General features: G+C 38.8%; 1 protein-coding gene across 1 annotated transcript; it reads left to right on the top strand.

The window, feature by feature from the left end:
• The first annotated feature begins 2298 nt into the window (after positions 1–2298).
• LOC136494198 (pre-mRNA cleavage factor Im 25 kDa subunit 2) lies at positions 2299–6528 on the top strand. The gene is made up of 7 exons (XM_066490361.1): positions 2299–2455; positions 3493–3538; positions 4032–4125; positions 4227–4300; positions 5052–5138; positions 5214–5324; positions 6218–6528. The coding sequence occupies exons 1-7, from the start codon at positions 2331–2333 to the stop codon at positions 6287–6289; spliced, it is 609 nt and encodes a 202-aa protein (XP_066346458.1). The 5' UTR covers positions 2299–2330; the 3' UTR covers positions 6290–6528.
• Positions 6529–13087: the final 6559 nt, after the last annotated feature.

Raw genomic sequence — 13087 nt, forward strand, 5'->3', positions numbered from 1 at the left:
TATAATTTAATTTTAGTGACTATTTGGACAGTTCGGTTGTGAAGTAAATTACATGGGTAAAACGATGTTTGCTGTGGATATTGTCAAAAAAAGTTGTATATAACTTACTTATCTTGCTCATGTCAATTTTTCATGGCAATATGATAAATGGTTTGAGAGTTATAGCTGTTAGAAGTTGGTCTTCATAAATACTTATTCTCTAAAAATTTCTAGATAGATCTGGAAAGTTTACCTATTTTGACTAGGATAATGGTTGAATCAACTTTTGGTGATTAAATGAAAGTTGTAGGAAATTTTATAAGCTTTCTAGAAAGTCTGAGATCATAGTATTTGGTTGAGTGGAACTCTGGATATAGCCAAAATAAGTAGCTGCTGTTTACAGCAGTAAATGACTAAGTCAATTATAGTTATTTATCTTATGTGATGCTTAGGCTAATTGAGATTAGTTGTTAGTTGCAGGTTCTAGGCCTCTTACTGATAATGAACAACTTTACATTAGGTTACTAGAACTAAGTGAGTGTATGTTTCATGTATTATAGAAGAGATATGCACCTATTCAGTAAAGATCAATTAAAAGAAAGTTATACATCTACCTTACCAATGAATGTTAAACTTATCATACACCTTACGGATAACCATGATCAGGAATATGCAATTTATCATCTCATCTCTTATGCATTCATGATACTCATTTGTGCATATGCATGCAATAGGTTCCTCGGAAGGAGTGACGCTTCTCGAGTTTGAACCCAAGCATCAGGAGGAGGAGCAGGCAGCCCAAGAGCAGGAAGTTTAGACAGAAGGAGGAGTCAATGTAGAAGATCTCCCTAAGTGTCCTGACCACCAACCTTCCTCGTTCTTGAAAGGCAAGCTCCGGAGCACTATAAGCCTCCTATATTTTTACAAATATCACTTGCGTCCTTTATGTTTGATGTATTAATTGGAATAATTCATAGCTGCAGCTTTTATGGTCCAATTATAGTGAAATTTTTATGGTACGCTAATTATTGTATGCTTAAACTATAGTAAAAATTTCGTACTTATTGGACTATGTATAACTTAATTATAGATAAATTCTAATTAATTACAGATAAAATTGGATTTTCCAATTAATCTAAGGCTACAGTAAAAATTTTGTACTAAAGTATACCGTATTATATATTCACTATGTAGATCTACTCATGTGGAGTCCAATAAAATTAGATTTTTCATTTTATGATTTTTCTATGATTTACTATGGTTTTAAAAAAATTCACCGGAAATAAATAAAAAAAGGGAAACGCAAAACCATAGGCACTGTAGCAAACCCACTGCCACTGTAGCAAATCCGCTGTTACTGTAGCAAAACCGCCGCTGAAAACCGCCCCAAGGGGTAAAACAGACGGTTTTAGATAGTTCAGGGGGTAAAACAGACGGTTTCATAGTTGAGGGGGTGAAGTAGACCAAGTATGATAAGTGGGGGGTTAAGTAGACTTTTTCCAAAACAAAAACGTAAACGTTTATAGTTCCTGCAGTCCGCTAGGCTGCTACGAGACACTTCGGATGTGATTGGGAGCCAGGATGGAGCCATCCAAAGCGTCATCGGACACTGTGTCATGCACTCTCTCTGTGTTTGGTTCTCTGTGCCGAACGAAATCGATGTACCGGACCGTGCATTTGAAACCCCTAGTGCAGGCTCGCAGCGTACGCAGAAATCGGGCTTCCCATGCGAGCCGGGATGGTGTGGTGCGACGCATGGCCAGGACCCATGTGTCATACACTCAAAACTCACATCCATGCATGCAACCAAACAAGATATCATCTCATACTGAACTAACAATAAAGACAACCAAACACAACTAAGTACATAACTTAAACATGCATCTCACCATCCTGCACCGGCTCTCAATTCGGGCTCTCACTCGCCAAAGCAACCAATCACACCCTTCAGTAATCGAACAAGTTGACTGGAACGGCTTCGAGATGGATCGGACGGCTCACGTTAACAGCTGCCGGAGTTTCGGACCATCCTGTCCATCCCTCTATAAACGAAACCCTGTCCAGTTGTGATCGAGACCCGCCCTTCAGTAATCGAACAAGTTGACTGGAACGGCTTCGAGATGGATCGGACGGCTCACGTTAACAGCTGCCGGAGTTTCGGACCATCCTGTCCATCCCTCTATAAACGAAACCCTGTCCAGTTGTGATCGAGACCCTTCGCAACACCTCCCCAAACCGCCGGCGGTCGATTCGAGCAGCGCCCAGCAGCCTCTGCCCCGCCGCCACGGGCGACCGCCGGAGCCCGAGGAGGAGGGGGAAGATCTCGCTCGATCCAAGGAGGTGGGGAGAAGATGGTGAGCTCCTCGTCGCCGGTGGTGAACGTGTACCCGCTCGCCAACTACACGTTCGGCACCAAGGAGCCCAAGATGGAGAAGGACACCTCCGTCGCAGACCGCCTTGCCCGTATGAAGGTCAAGTAAGTGCGCTCCGCCCGTGCTTGGTTCGGACCCCTTCCGCCGTCCCGACCCAAACCCTAGGTGGCTAGGTTTCTTACACTCGCCGGAAACCCTAAACCCTAGCGCTCAGATCACAGAACTACTTGGGTTAGTTTGCAAGTTGGCGCGGATAGTTGCTTGAACTGGAGAGTAGTAGGCAACGTTTCTCAGTCTACTGTTGGCAGCGACGTTGTTGCACGTACCAGGATCATTTCTGTAAATTATTCGAATGGGACATATCCTGTTAGATGGGGATTCTCGCATATTGTGCATTTGTGCGACATGGCTCCTTGAAGGGAAAAAATTGCCGATATATGAAAACATTGTATTAAGGTTGAATTTTGTTGGTTCTTTTATCTTGTTTGTTGAAGTTTTCAGTTGAGTGGAGAGTATATTAGGTGGTGGGTAGCAGGGTTTACACTACATTTTGGATAACAGCAGAGGCAGACATTTAGAATGCATTAGTTTTGAAATTAGGACATTCCTCTGCCTGCTTTAGGCGGTGTTACTTTCAAGTAGACATTATTGGATGCCTATTTTGTTGTCTGCAGCAGGTTAACTGTACCGGCATAAATTGCTATACTTGGTGAATAGTTCCAGCCTTTCATGTTTTAGTCATTGTAGGACAAACCTTTGTAGTCAATCATTCTATTATCATGAGGCAATTCTTTAATTATTTGAGCACGCCACAAATAGCTTTACCACACAACTGTATCTGTAAAGGCAATGGTGCAGAGTTTCGTCAGGTCAAATACACCAGAAAGGAAGCGAATTTTTAAAAATTGGCTTTTTCATTCAGTTGTTTGTAACAAACAGTATGGTAATTAAACTGTAAATCTATTTCTTTTGATAGATGCCCATACTCCTGTGTCTTAAACAATGAACTCTATATTTATTTGTCTTTTTACAAAAACATTCCAATTTCCAATAGTCAGGCTCTCTTGGTAGTTATGTGCTTGTAAGTTTGTTCCATCCAATGCACCGTAAGTTAATTGCTACTCACTTCTGTGTATGACAGCTACATGAAAGAAGGAATGCGTACAAGTGTTGAAGCAATCCTATTGGTACGTATCTTTTTCATCAGTATTTCCTTAAAAGACTCCTTTTTTGAATGAGATGTCAAATGGCTTGTGAACTTGAAGTAATTTATGATAGTTAGCCTATTAATGAATTTTGTAACTTGAAAAGAAAACCTAAATGAAGAAAAGCTTGTCCAACACCGGTTGAGATGGTTTGGACATGTGCAACGGAGACCTCCAGATGCATCGGTGCGTAGTGGAATCCTAAGTCAGGATAGTAACGTGAAGAGAGGCAGAGGAAGACCGAAGTTGACTTGGGTAGAGGCAATAAAAGGAGACTTGAAAGGATGGAATATACCCAAAGACTTAGCCTTAGATAGGAGTGCTTGGAAGACAGCTATTCACGTGCCTGAACCTTGATTGCTTCTGTTGGGTTTCAACTCTAGCCTACCCCAACTTGTTTGGGACTTAAAGGCTTTGTTGTTGTTGTTGTTGTTGAAAAGAAAACCTAATATCTTCATTTGGCACTATCTTATAGGTGCAAGAACACAACCACCCTCACATACTGCTCTTGCAAATCGGAAATACATTCTGCAAACTTCCTGGTGGACGGTTGAAGCCTGGAGAAAATGGTGAGTATCTGTGCCCAACTTCTGTCTGATCCATTCTAATGCTAATTCTATATAGTTATGTATATGTTTACTGACTCATGTGACGGGACTGTTACTTGCAGAAATCGAGGGTTTGAAAAGAAAGTTGTGCAGCAAATTGGCTGTGAACTCCCCTTCCTTTCCACCTAACTGGCAGGTAATGCATTGAAGAAAGAGAGATGAGATAGTTTGTTATCTGTTAGTCATGGCATGTTGGAATTTGCCATAATTTAGTAGTATCTGACCGTTTTCTAGTTTATATCATGCTGAATGGTAATTATCTACATGGTTGCCTAGAAGATCATAAACCTTTTCATCCCAACATATCTGATTCATTTAGGGTGATTTAATGTTAATCTAGAGAAGGAGAAAATGCATCGGATATCCAGGCTTTCTGCTTTCCTCAAATCGTCCTCAACTCGCAATTTGTCTTCCTCCCTGTTGCCCTTTAATATTTAGAGCATATAATACCAAACCTATAGCTTTCGATGTTCTATATTGTGGTATGCATCAGTGGAAACATTGGCACGGTTGGTGATTTGCACATTATCAGTATCACAGGCATCAAGATTTGACATACAAACTGGCATACCCTCCTTGCTTAGTGTGATGCTATCTTTTTCCATCTCTATTTCTTCACATAGAAAATTTTGTGTAGAAGTATCAAGTATGTAGGTAAATATGGTTAACTTTCATCATATGATGTAAGTCAAGGACTCAGTATGTCACAACGTACATGCTCAAATACTTAGGTTTATGCCTGACTGGCCACAGTAAATATCTGGGCACTGTGTTCCTGTTTTACATGTTGTTAAAAATATCATATGATGCCTTCAAAAGGTTGAGATAGGGCAGCTTAAATATCTTCCCATAGTTAAAAAAAGGTGTAACATGCTTGTCACTTCCAGGTTGGAGAGTGTGTTGCCGTGTGGTGGAGGCCAAACTTTGAGACTGTGATGTATCCTTACTGCCCTCCACATATCACCAAGCCCAAGGTACATTGTTGCTTTGGGAGCATTTCTTACCTATGCTGTTAGGATCATAATTGGAATGACCAATTTGTTGAACAGGAGTGCAAGAAACTTTTCATTGTTCACCTATCCGAAAGAGAGTATTTTGCCGTTCCAAGGAATTTGAAGCTGCTTGCTGTTCCACTGTTTGAACTCTACGACAATGTTCAGGTAATGTAACATTCATAGTCCTGTTGTCGATGATGTCCGACAGTAACTTTGGGAACCCTTACTCATCCATTAAGTTCTCAGTTCTGGGGAAGGGCAGTAAATTTATTTTTTAAAGTAGAGATTCCACAAGGCATTCTTGTTTTACATATTTTGTTCTGATTAACCTTTGTTTGTTTTCTGAATATAGTTTTTTTGAAACTCAATATAGGTTACTTTAGCTTTGTCCTAAATCAAACTTCTCTAACTTTGTAGAAAAATCCACAAACATGTACTCCCTCTGTTCCAAATTATAAGTCGCTTTGACTTTTTTTGGTACATCCATTTTACTATGCATCTAGATATAATAATATGTCTAAATACATAGTAAAATGGATAAACCAAAAAAGTCAAAGTGACTTATAATTTGGAACGGAGGGAGTACAACATAATTAGTTTCACACTTTCACTAAATTCTCCATGTGATGTCTTGATAGTACATTTATTTGAACTTGTATACGTTATATATTTTTTCTAAAGGTTTGGTCAAAGCTAGAGAATTTTGACTTGGTATAAAGCTAAAGTGACCTATAAACTGGGCCGGAGGGACTATCTCTTTGCGTTGTCAGTTCTTTAATATACATCACTCTGGTTCCAGCAACAGAAGTTTACTTGTTACTTGACCATTTATATAGGAAAGTAGTATTGCTAGTATGATAATTGAAATATGCAGTTTATTGATATTCAGACCAAATCTGTTCTTGTGAGCCTTTCCAGCCATAATTGTTGTACATGGTTTTCCTTATTTTGTTTGGCCATCACCAGTGGTGTTAATTCTGTTATTGTGTTGTGCTTTTCAAGTTTCAAGAATTTGTTAAAATTTGTTTCTGAAACTTGTTTCCTATGCATTAATGCAGCGATATGGGCCTGTCATCTCCACCATCCCGCAGCAACTTTCTAGGTTCCAGTTCAACATGGTGAGCTCTTAGGGTGATGACACAAGAAATTAGTGTGGCCAAGGCAGCTCTTCTGTTGACTTCTGTTGAGAACTTGAGATGGATCATTGACATGCTGAGCTAGCTGATGAACGTACCCTGACTGATTTTATTTCATTGTGCTGGATATTTTTTTTATCTAGACTACTACTATCTAGACATGTATTTCTGATTGTATTTCTGTTGAATTTTTCTGTTATGTCGCATCCGAGGGGCAGATCCAGTTTAGGACATATATGTACACCTGATATTTTTTTTTAAAAAAAACGAAGTTAGTGTGTATATATAAAGCATATGATTGTAACTGGATCAGATCCGGATACAAATAGCTTGCCCTAGGCAGGGTTTGAGGTGCTCGGTTTAGCACACAGGAGGGAAGGGCGTTCCACGGAGTGGCTGACGTAGGCCTTGTTTAATTCATATCTTATCGGATATTTGACACATGCATGGACTATTAAATATAGACTAAAAAATAACTAATTGTATAAATTGCGACTAATTTATGAGACGAATTTTTTAAGCCTAATGAGCCCATGATTTAACATTGTGGTGCTTGGTGCTACAGTAAAGCTACATTAAACATGTTCTAATGAGTGATTAATTAGGTTTAATAAATTCGTCTCGTGGAGTACTAAGGACTTATATAATTTATTTTATTATTACTATTCGAACATTTTCATATGATACCGGATGTGATATCCCTAAACTTTAGCCTCTAGATTTAAACAACGGCGACAAAGGGCTTGACGAAGAGGGAAAGAAGACAAGAGAGGCTCTAGATTTAAACAACGGCGACAAAGGGCTTGACGAAGAGGGAAAGAAGACACGAGAGAGGAAGTGAATGCGGCGCGGAGATATTCAATCCTGGTCATCCGTTCTTACACCTCATTTAATTCTAACCATTTATTTAATTTCCTATCCCTATCCCACCTCCCATATCCAAACGCCACTTATATGTTTTCTCCAATTTCCATTTTTTCTATTTTTCTTGTTATAATCTTTGTGGTCAGTTTATAACAATCGTTATCTTTCCTTGTATATCCAACTGAACAGATTTCAAGGTATACATGCAATGCTTTTTTTAAGAAAAAAATAATATTCTCAAGTACGTTCACAGAAAAAATCCGTCTTGATCAGCTGTGCTATTTGGGCCGCAGCTGCACACATTTGAACTGCTGAGCAGTAGCAGCAACAGTTACGACAAGATTTGGCTATTTTTTTAAAAAAAAAATTAAACAAGATTTGGCCATTTTTTAAAAAAAAATACAAACATCGGTAGGTATTTTTATGTTTAGTTCGAAAACATGTAGATTATATACATATGTTTGTATTCAAAATAAATACTTGTAAAATATGTGTTTGTATTCAAATACTTGTAGAATATGCGTTATACTACGGTACTAGACTGAAGAATTCTGGATGCAGTCGTCCTCGGCTCCTCCCACCGTCGTACTTTCCGGTGTTTTCAGCTCCACAGACCTATATTCCTGCCCTGCTTTGCTTGCAAATTTTTGAATAATTGATTTTGGGAACTAATTGAAATATCAGAGACGGGACATGCTATTCTAGTTCTGGATCATCCGTAGGCGGTAGAGATCCAAACGCTCACTTTTGGAGCCGGGATTCTTCAGCTGGCACGTTAGACTGCAACCTTTTGGATTTACTACCTCCATTTTAAGAACGATTGCCATTCTAGTTTTATCCTAAGTCAAATTAACATTCTTTTCTTTGATCGTCAATTTCATAAACTTATGTAGTTTAACATATAAGAAATTATATATTACTAGCAAATATGCCTTATATTGTAGCACAAGAAAAAAAAACTATCAAACGTTAGTGAAAAACAAAGACACAGGAATGCTACATATCTATTTATACTTTACTCTTCCTATGAAATTTTAATTCTATAATTTATTTTATGAGGACCATGATATCTATAATATAAGTTATAATTCGTAATAATGTGATAATATCATATTAAGCTACATCGAATTAAAATACAATATTAATAGTTTTTTTTCCTTCTGATGTACATCATAGAAATATTTATTTGTAAATATATCATAACTTTAATATTGAGTCCCGGGACGTAGGTTTCGGTTGAACCTCGTTAACAAATATTATGACTCTAGTGCCATATATGATCTTACATGTTCATCTCGGTGGATCAAGCAAGTTTTCGTATAAACTCTTTTTTATTGACTAAGAAGTTGATCACACATCTTTGCGTACATTAATCTTCATCAAAACCAATTAACTATCAAGCTCTTCTAATTCATGTAACCAAGCCATCATTGAGATCAAGCCATGCCCATTTCCCTTTGCCTCATTTTGATTTATTAATTTGCTTGCATTTTCTTCATTTGCGATATGGCATGAATTTGATTTGATTTATCATTCAACCACTAAATCCCACTACAGGACTTGATGTACTTTCACACTGTCTGGTTTTATGTGAGGAGAAAAAAACAATGCTGGTGCCTTTTTTTTCCCTTTTCTTTTTGGATCACAATATAGCCATAGACATCCACATATAAATACACACACATCCCGTCTCTATGAGCACCTCCGAAAGACTGAGCTGGCAGATTTCAAGATTTACCAAGTCACCACGATGTTTTGCTATCGACGGGCACGTCGCCTACCTCCGAACAAAAGCGCCGTTAAAATTGTAGAATAAATCCAAAAATATGACAACCCGTGTCTAAAGATGGCAATGGCTTTGTACCCAATTGTTATCATCCTCCCATACCACTACGACCGTACCATCTTGGATTCTTTTTTATCCATGAAGAAACCCATTTCCATGTATGTGTCCGGTTTCGTGCCCATACCTATGCCCGTGCTCATGCCACCCATACCTATGCCCGTGCTCATGCGGGTTGGCGTATCCATGGCTTTTTCATACATAAGAATAAATATAACACATGCATTGGGATTCTTGGGACTAAATTGCCTCATCTCTCTTGTAGAAACCACATATAGAAATTATGTATGGAGAGTGTCTGGAACCCAACGAGCCGAACTAGGCTAAATGTTGTTTTTATCTTTTGAAACTTCAGTGTTGGTGTTTTGAGTTGTGTACCCATAAACCTATGACTTCTGTTAGTATTTTGCGAGACTTGCTTTTTTCTAGTTATTATTAACAAAAATACCCGTGTGTTACAAGTTACAACAAGACAACAATTTGTTACTAATGCTTTTGCAAATAATAATAAGTTAACTATTTTTATTGGATTTAATTTAAATTGAGTTTGGTCCAATACATTTATTGTAATAAATTTAAGAAATATGGAGGAGAGACACACGTCCACACGCATAGCTCGACGCGAATGAGCTCGGGTGACGAGACCAAGAGATGAGTGCTACACCGCCAAACAAACTTCAAATACTAGGAATTATATATTATTAAATAGCTAAAAAAAACTGATGCGCTGACTTGTCACTTGGCCATCGCTGCGAGGCTGGCTAGTTCAATCAAGCCAACATCATGATCGGAGTTCTCGGCCGTAGCTAATGTGGGAGCTTCCCCGAGGACCCCGAGTTCCCGACCCATCCACACGGCCATGCCCACGCCACGCCTCCCTCGCCGCCGGCCGACGGCAGCCGGATCCTCCTCATCCAACCATCCTGCAGCGGTCCACGCTCACACGCTCTTCCAGATGCCGAGCCTCATCGAGACCCCCATCCGTGCGCGCTCCCCACGTCAGCTGCTGTCGCCTTCAAGGCGGTGGCCTCGCCGTGGTAGGGTCTCGTTCCTCCAGCACGGGGACATGTACTCCCACCACAACCGGTGCCCATTCTGTCTATTTTTCGTTTTAACCAGCCTGATACCTCTTAGTAGACAAGAGATTTGCTCTTCCATTTCGTTAAAAAAGAGAGAGATTTGCTCTTCCATCGCTGCCCTTCTATGTGTTCCAAGGAAAACGATTTTCACATGAATCATTTGGCTTCTTCACCGTCAATTCTTCCTCTTTCCAGTTGTAATTTGCCTTATTCTAAGCTTGTTTGTTGCTGCTTTTTAATTTCTGTAATTTCAGATTGGCACTGGTGACGAGCTGAGGTACTTACTGATGGGGAACCTTGCATATTGATGAACCAAAGCACTCCACCGTGGCTTAGGTAACTGTTATCCATTATTTTTGGTATGGATGGTTTTACATATGTAGGTTAGTTATGACAATTGTTAATTTTTCATGTCTGTGGACCAACGTTAACATACTTGTTTGCTAATTACGGTATTGATTTATCATTTTTCATTCTTTCTGGTACTACGGACTGATTTGGATGCGAACTGTTTATGTTACTACTTACTAAAATAGTCCATATTGTTGCACTTACAAGAAGGAGGTCATAAATTTTGCTGTTAAAAGTTTCCTTTTACATCTTAGAATTATTGTTTATAATAGTTGCTGAATACTATTAATAATGAGGTTACGTCAGAACCTGACAAAGCAGGTCAGAATTAGAGTATGCTAATACGCAACATCAGGGTACTTATGTGCGTCAGACAAAAAAATGTTAGGATCTATGTCTATATTGGTGTTTGGTTCGTTTGCAGTCCCAATGTAAGTTTGGTGCCAAGCTGTTGGTGACGGGAGAGATATTTAAGGCAGAACCTGGATGAACTATGCATTGCCCCGGGACATTTGCATGAACGCTCAATTTAATGCGTAAACCTGAAATGAAAGGGTATAATGAGGAAATGTTGGTGGCAGAAAGAAATAAACAAGATGCATAAGAACAGAGATATGTGCACTAATGCTGGATAAGTTTATGGATAAAGACATAAATGCTATAGAATTAATTCCTGGTAGAATAACACTTGTGGATGCCTGGCTTCAATGTCCTTGTAAAGACAGTAAGACACATGTCAATTAGTGCTAAACCTGATAAATAATCTAGAGATAATGATTACATATGGTTTTTTATGTCTATTCATATCCACTCATCCAAAGGGTAAAAACAATACAGGTCATGGGGCTGCATCTGTTGGGAGAACTTTCCTTATTATACCACTGTTAGACTTTGATATTTGAATCATTCATTTGTCTTCTTGGTGATGAGCACTAAGATGATAATTCAATGATAAGAAGTCTGGGATTCCAAGTTATCAGAAAACCTCGGACCTTCAGAGATTTAGGCCCTGTTTGGTTACCCCTCCTAAAAGCTTTAGGAGCTAAAATCTGGATAGAATCTGTCTAAAGAACCAAACACCCCCTCCTAAAACCTCCTAAAAGTTTTAGGAGGCTGGTTTTTTTTTAGAGCTCCACTTCCTCCTAAAACCTCCTAAAGTTCTTCCTGGACCCCCACTACCCCTTATTTATTGCCCCCTCCCTCTCTCTCTCCTAAAAAAGGGTAAAAGTGTCTTTGTTCAACAATATTTTATGCTTTTAGTCAGTTTTAGGATGTGCAACCAAACACTATTTTAGGAGATTTTAGAAGGCCGCCTAAAACTTTTAGGAACTAAAGTTTTAGGAGGTCGAAACCAAACAGGGCCTTAGTATCATTGACATATGCATCTCAAGTTTTTTATTAAGTGCTTCACAAAAAGTAGCTATATCCCTGTTCGGCTTACCCCATATTCGGCTTGTTCGGCTTATTTTTTTTAGCCGGAATAGTATTTTTCTCTCACAACAATTCAACCGGAACAGTGTTTTTCAGCCAAGTTTCAGACCCGCGAATATATCTCAACTTGGATAGCACAACAGCTACATTTCACATTTTTGACATAATGCTTCACATGACATGACAGGGGATTGAAATGCAAGGAACTTTTATGCAGTAAAGAGGACATTTTGCGTCCGGAATGATATGCAACATCGGTGTTGGGTATCAGTGTGTGAATCATGTGCCCATATTCACCAAGACTGTAGCTTTAGTGGATCCTTATCTAGGCCGGGTTTAGTTGGCGATTTTTTAGGAAATAGTACTGTAGCACTTTCGTTGTTATTTGACAATTAGTGTCCAATTATAGTCTAATTAGGCTTAAAAGATTCGTCTCGTGAATTTCGTCCAAACTGTGTAATTAGTTTTATTTTTTATTTATATTTAATGCTTCATGCATGCGTCCAAAGATTCGATATGACGGAGAATCTTGAAAATTTTTGCAAAATTTTAGGAACTAAACAGGCACCTAGTCTGACTACAATCCTGCCTATGGTTTGTTGGAAAAAGATGGTGAAGCTACTGGTCAAGTGATGGATTGACATATGCTGCTGCAGCAATCTATGGTGTGTCCTGTAAGGTTAGAATTGTATGACACACTTTCCTAATACATGGTGATTATACATCCTGTTGTACCGTAACTTTGCTGGTTTCTGTTTGGCAACGGAAGCTACTTTTGTTGTTAGTCTTGTAAAAATATCTTGCCCTAGCGTGGCCATATGGGAAGGAACTAAGGATAGTACCACGACAGCACGACCTGTGGCATCATTTAACTCTTCCCTTCATGGAACACTGCAATGGATTAAGTGGCGGCGATGTTGCTAACTCGGCTTCAGCACCATTTGATTTACTGTTGTTCCTGATGGAGATCATATAGACATTCCACGTACAGTGCTTCCTCCTTCTACTTAGTAGAGTTTTTTTTAAAAGATCTACTCCATCCGTTTCAAATTATAAGTCGCTTTGACTTTTTTGATACATCTATTTTGTTATACATCTAGATATAATAATATATCTAGATACATAGCAAAATGGATAAAAAAAAAGTCAAAGTGACTTATAATTTGAAATGTAGGGAGCACTTAGTAGAGTTAAATCACATAGGTTTCTCACTGTTCATTTAAA

The sequence above is a fragment of the Miscanthus floridulus genome, chromosome 11, assembly GCF_019320115.1.
Source record: "Miscanthus floridulus cultivar M001 chromosome 11, ASM1932011v1, whole genome shotgun sequence".
NCBI lineage: Eukaryota > Viridiplantae > Streptophyta > Magnoliopsida > Poales > Poaceae > Miscanthus > Miscanthus floridulus.

Bases quoted from the DNA above. Each gene is read 5' to 3' on its own strand.
- LOC136494198 (XM_066490361.1), top strand. From the start codon at position 2,331: ATGGTGAGCTCCTCGTCGCCGGTGGTGAACGTGTACCCGCTCGCCAAC. The intron at 4,301-5,051 runs GTAATGCATTGA...TGTCACTTCCAG, and splicing joins CCTTTCCACCTAACTGGCAG to GTTGGAGAGTGTGTTGCCGT. The intron at 5,139-5,213 runs GTACATTGTTGC...TTTGTTGAACAG, and splicing joins CACATATCACCAAGCCCAAG to GAGTGCAAGAAACTTTTCAT.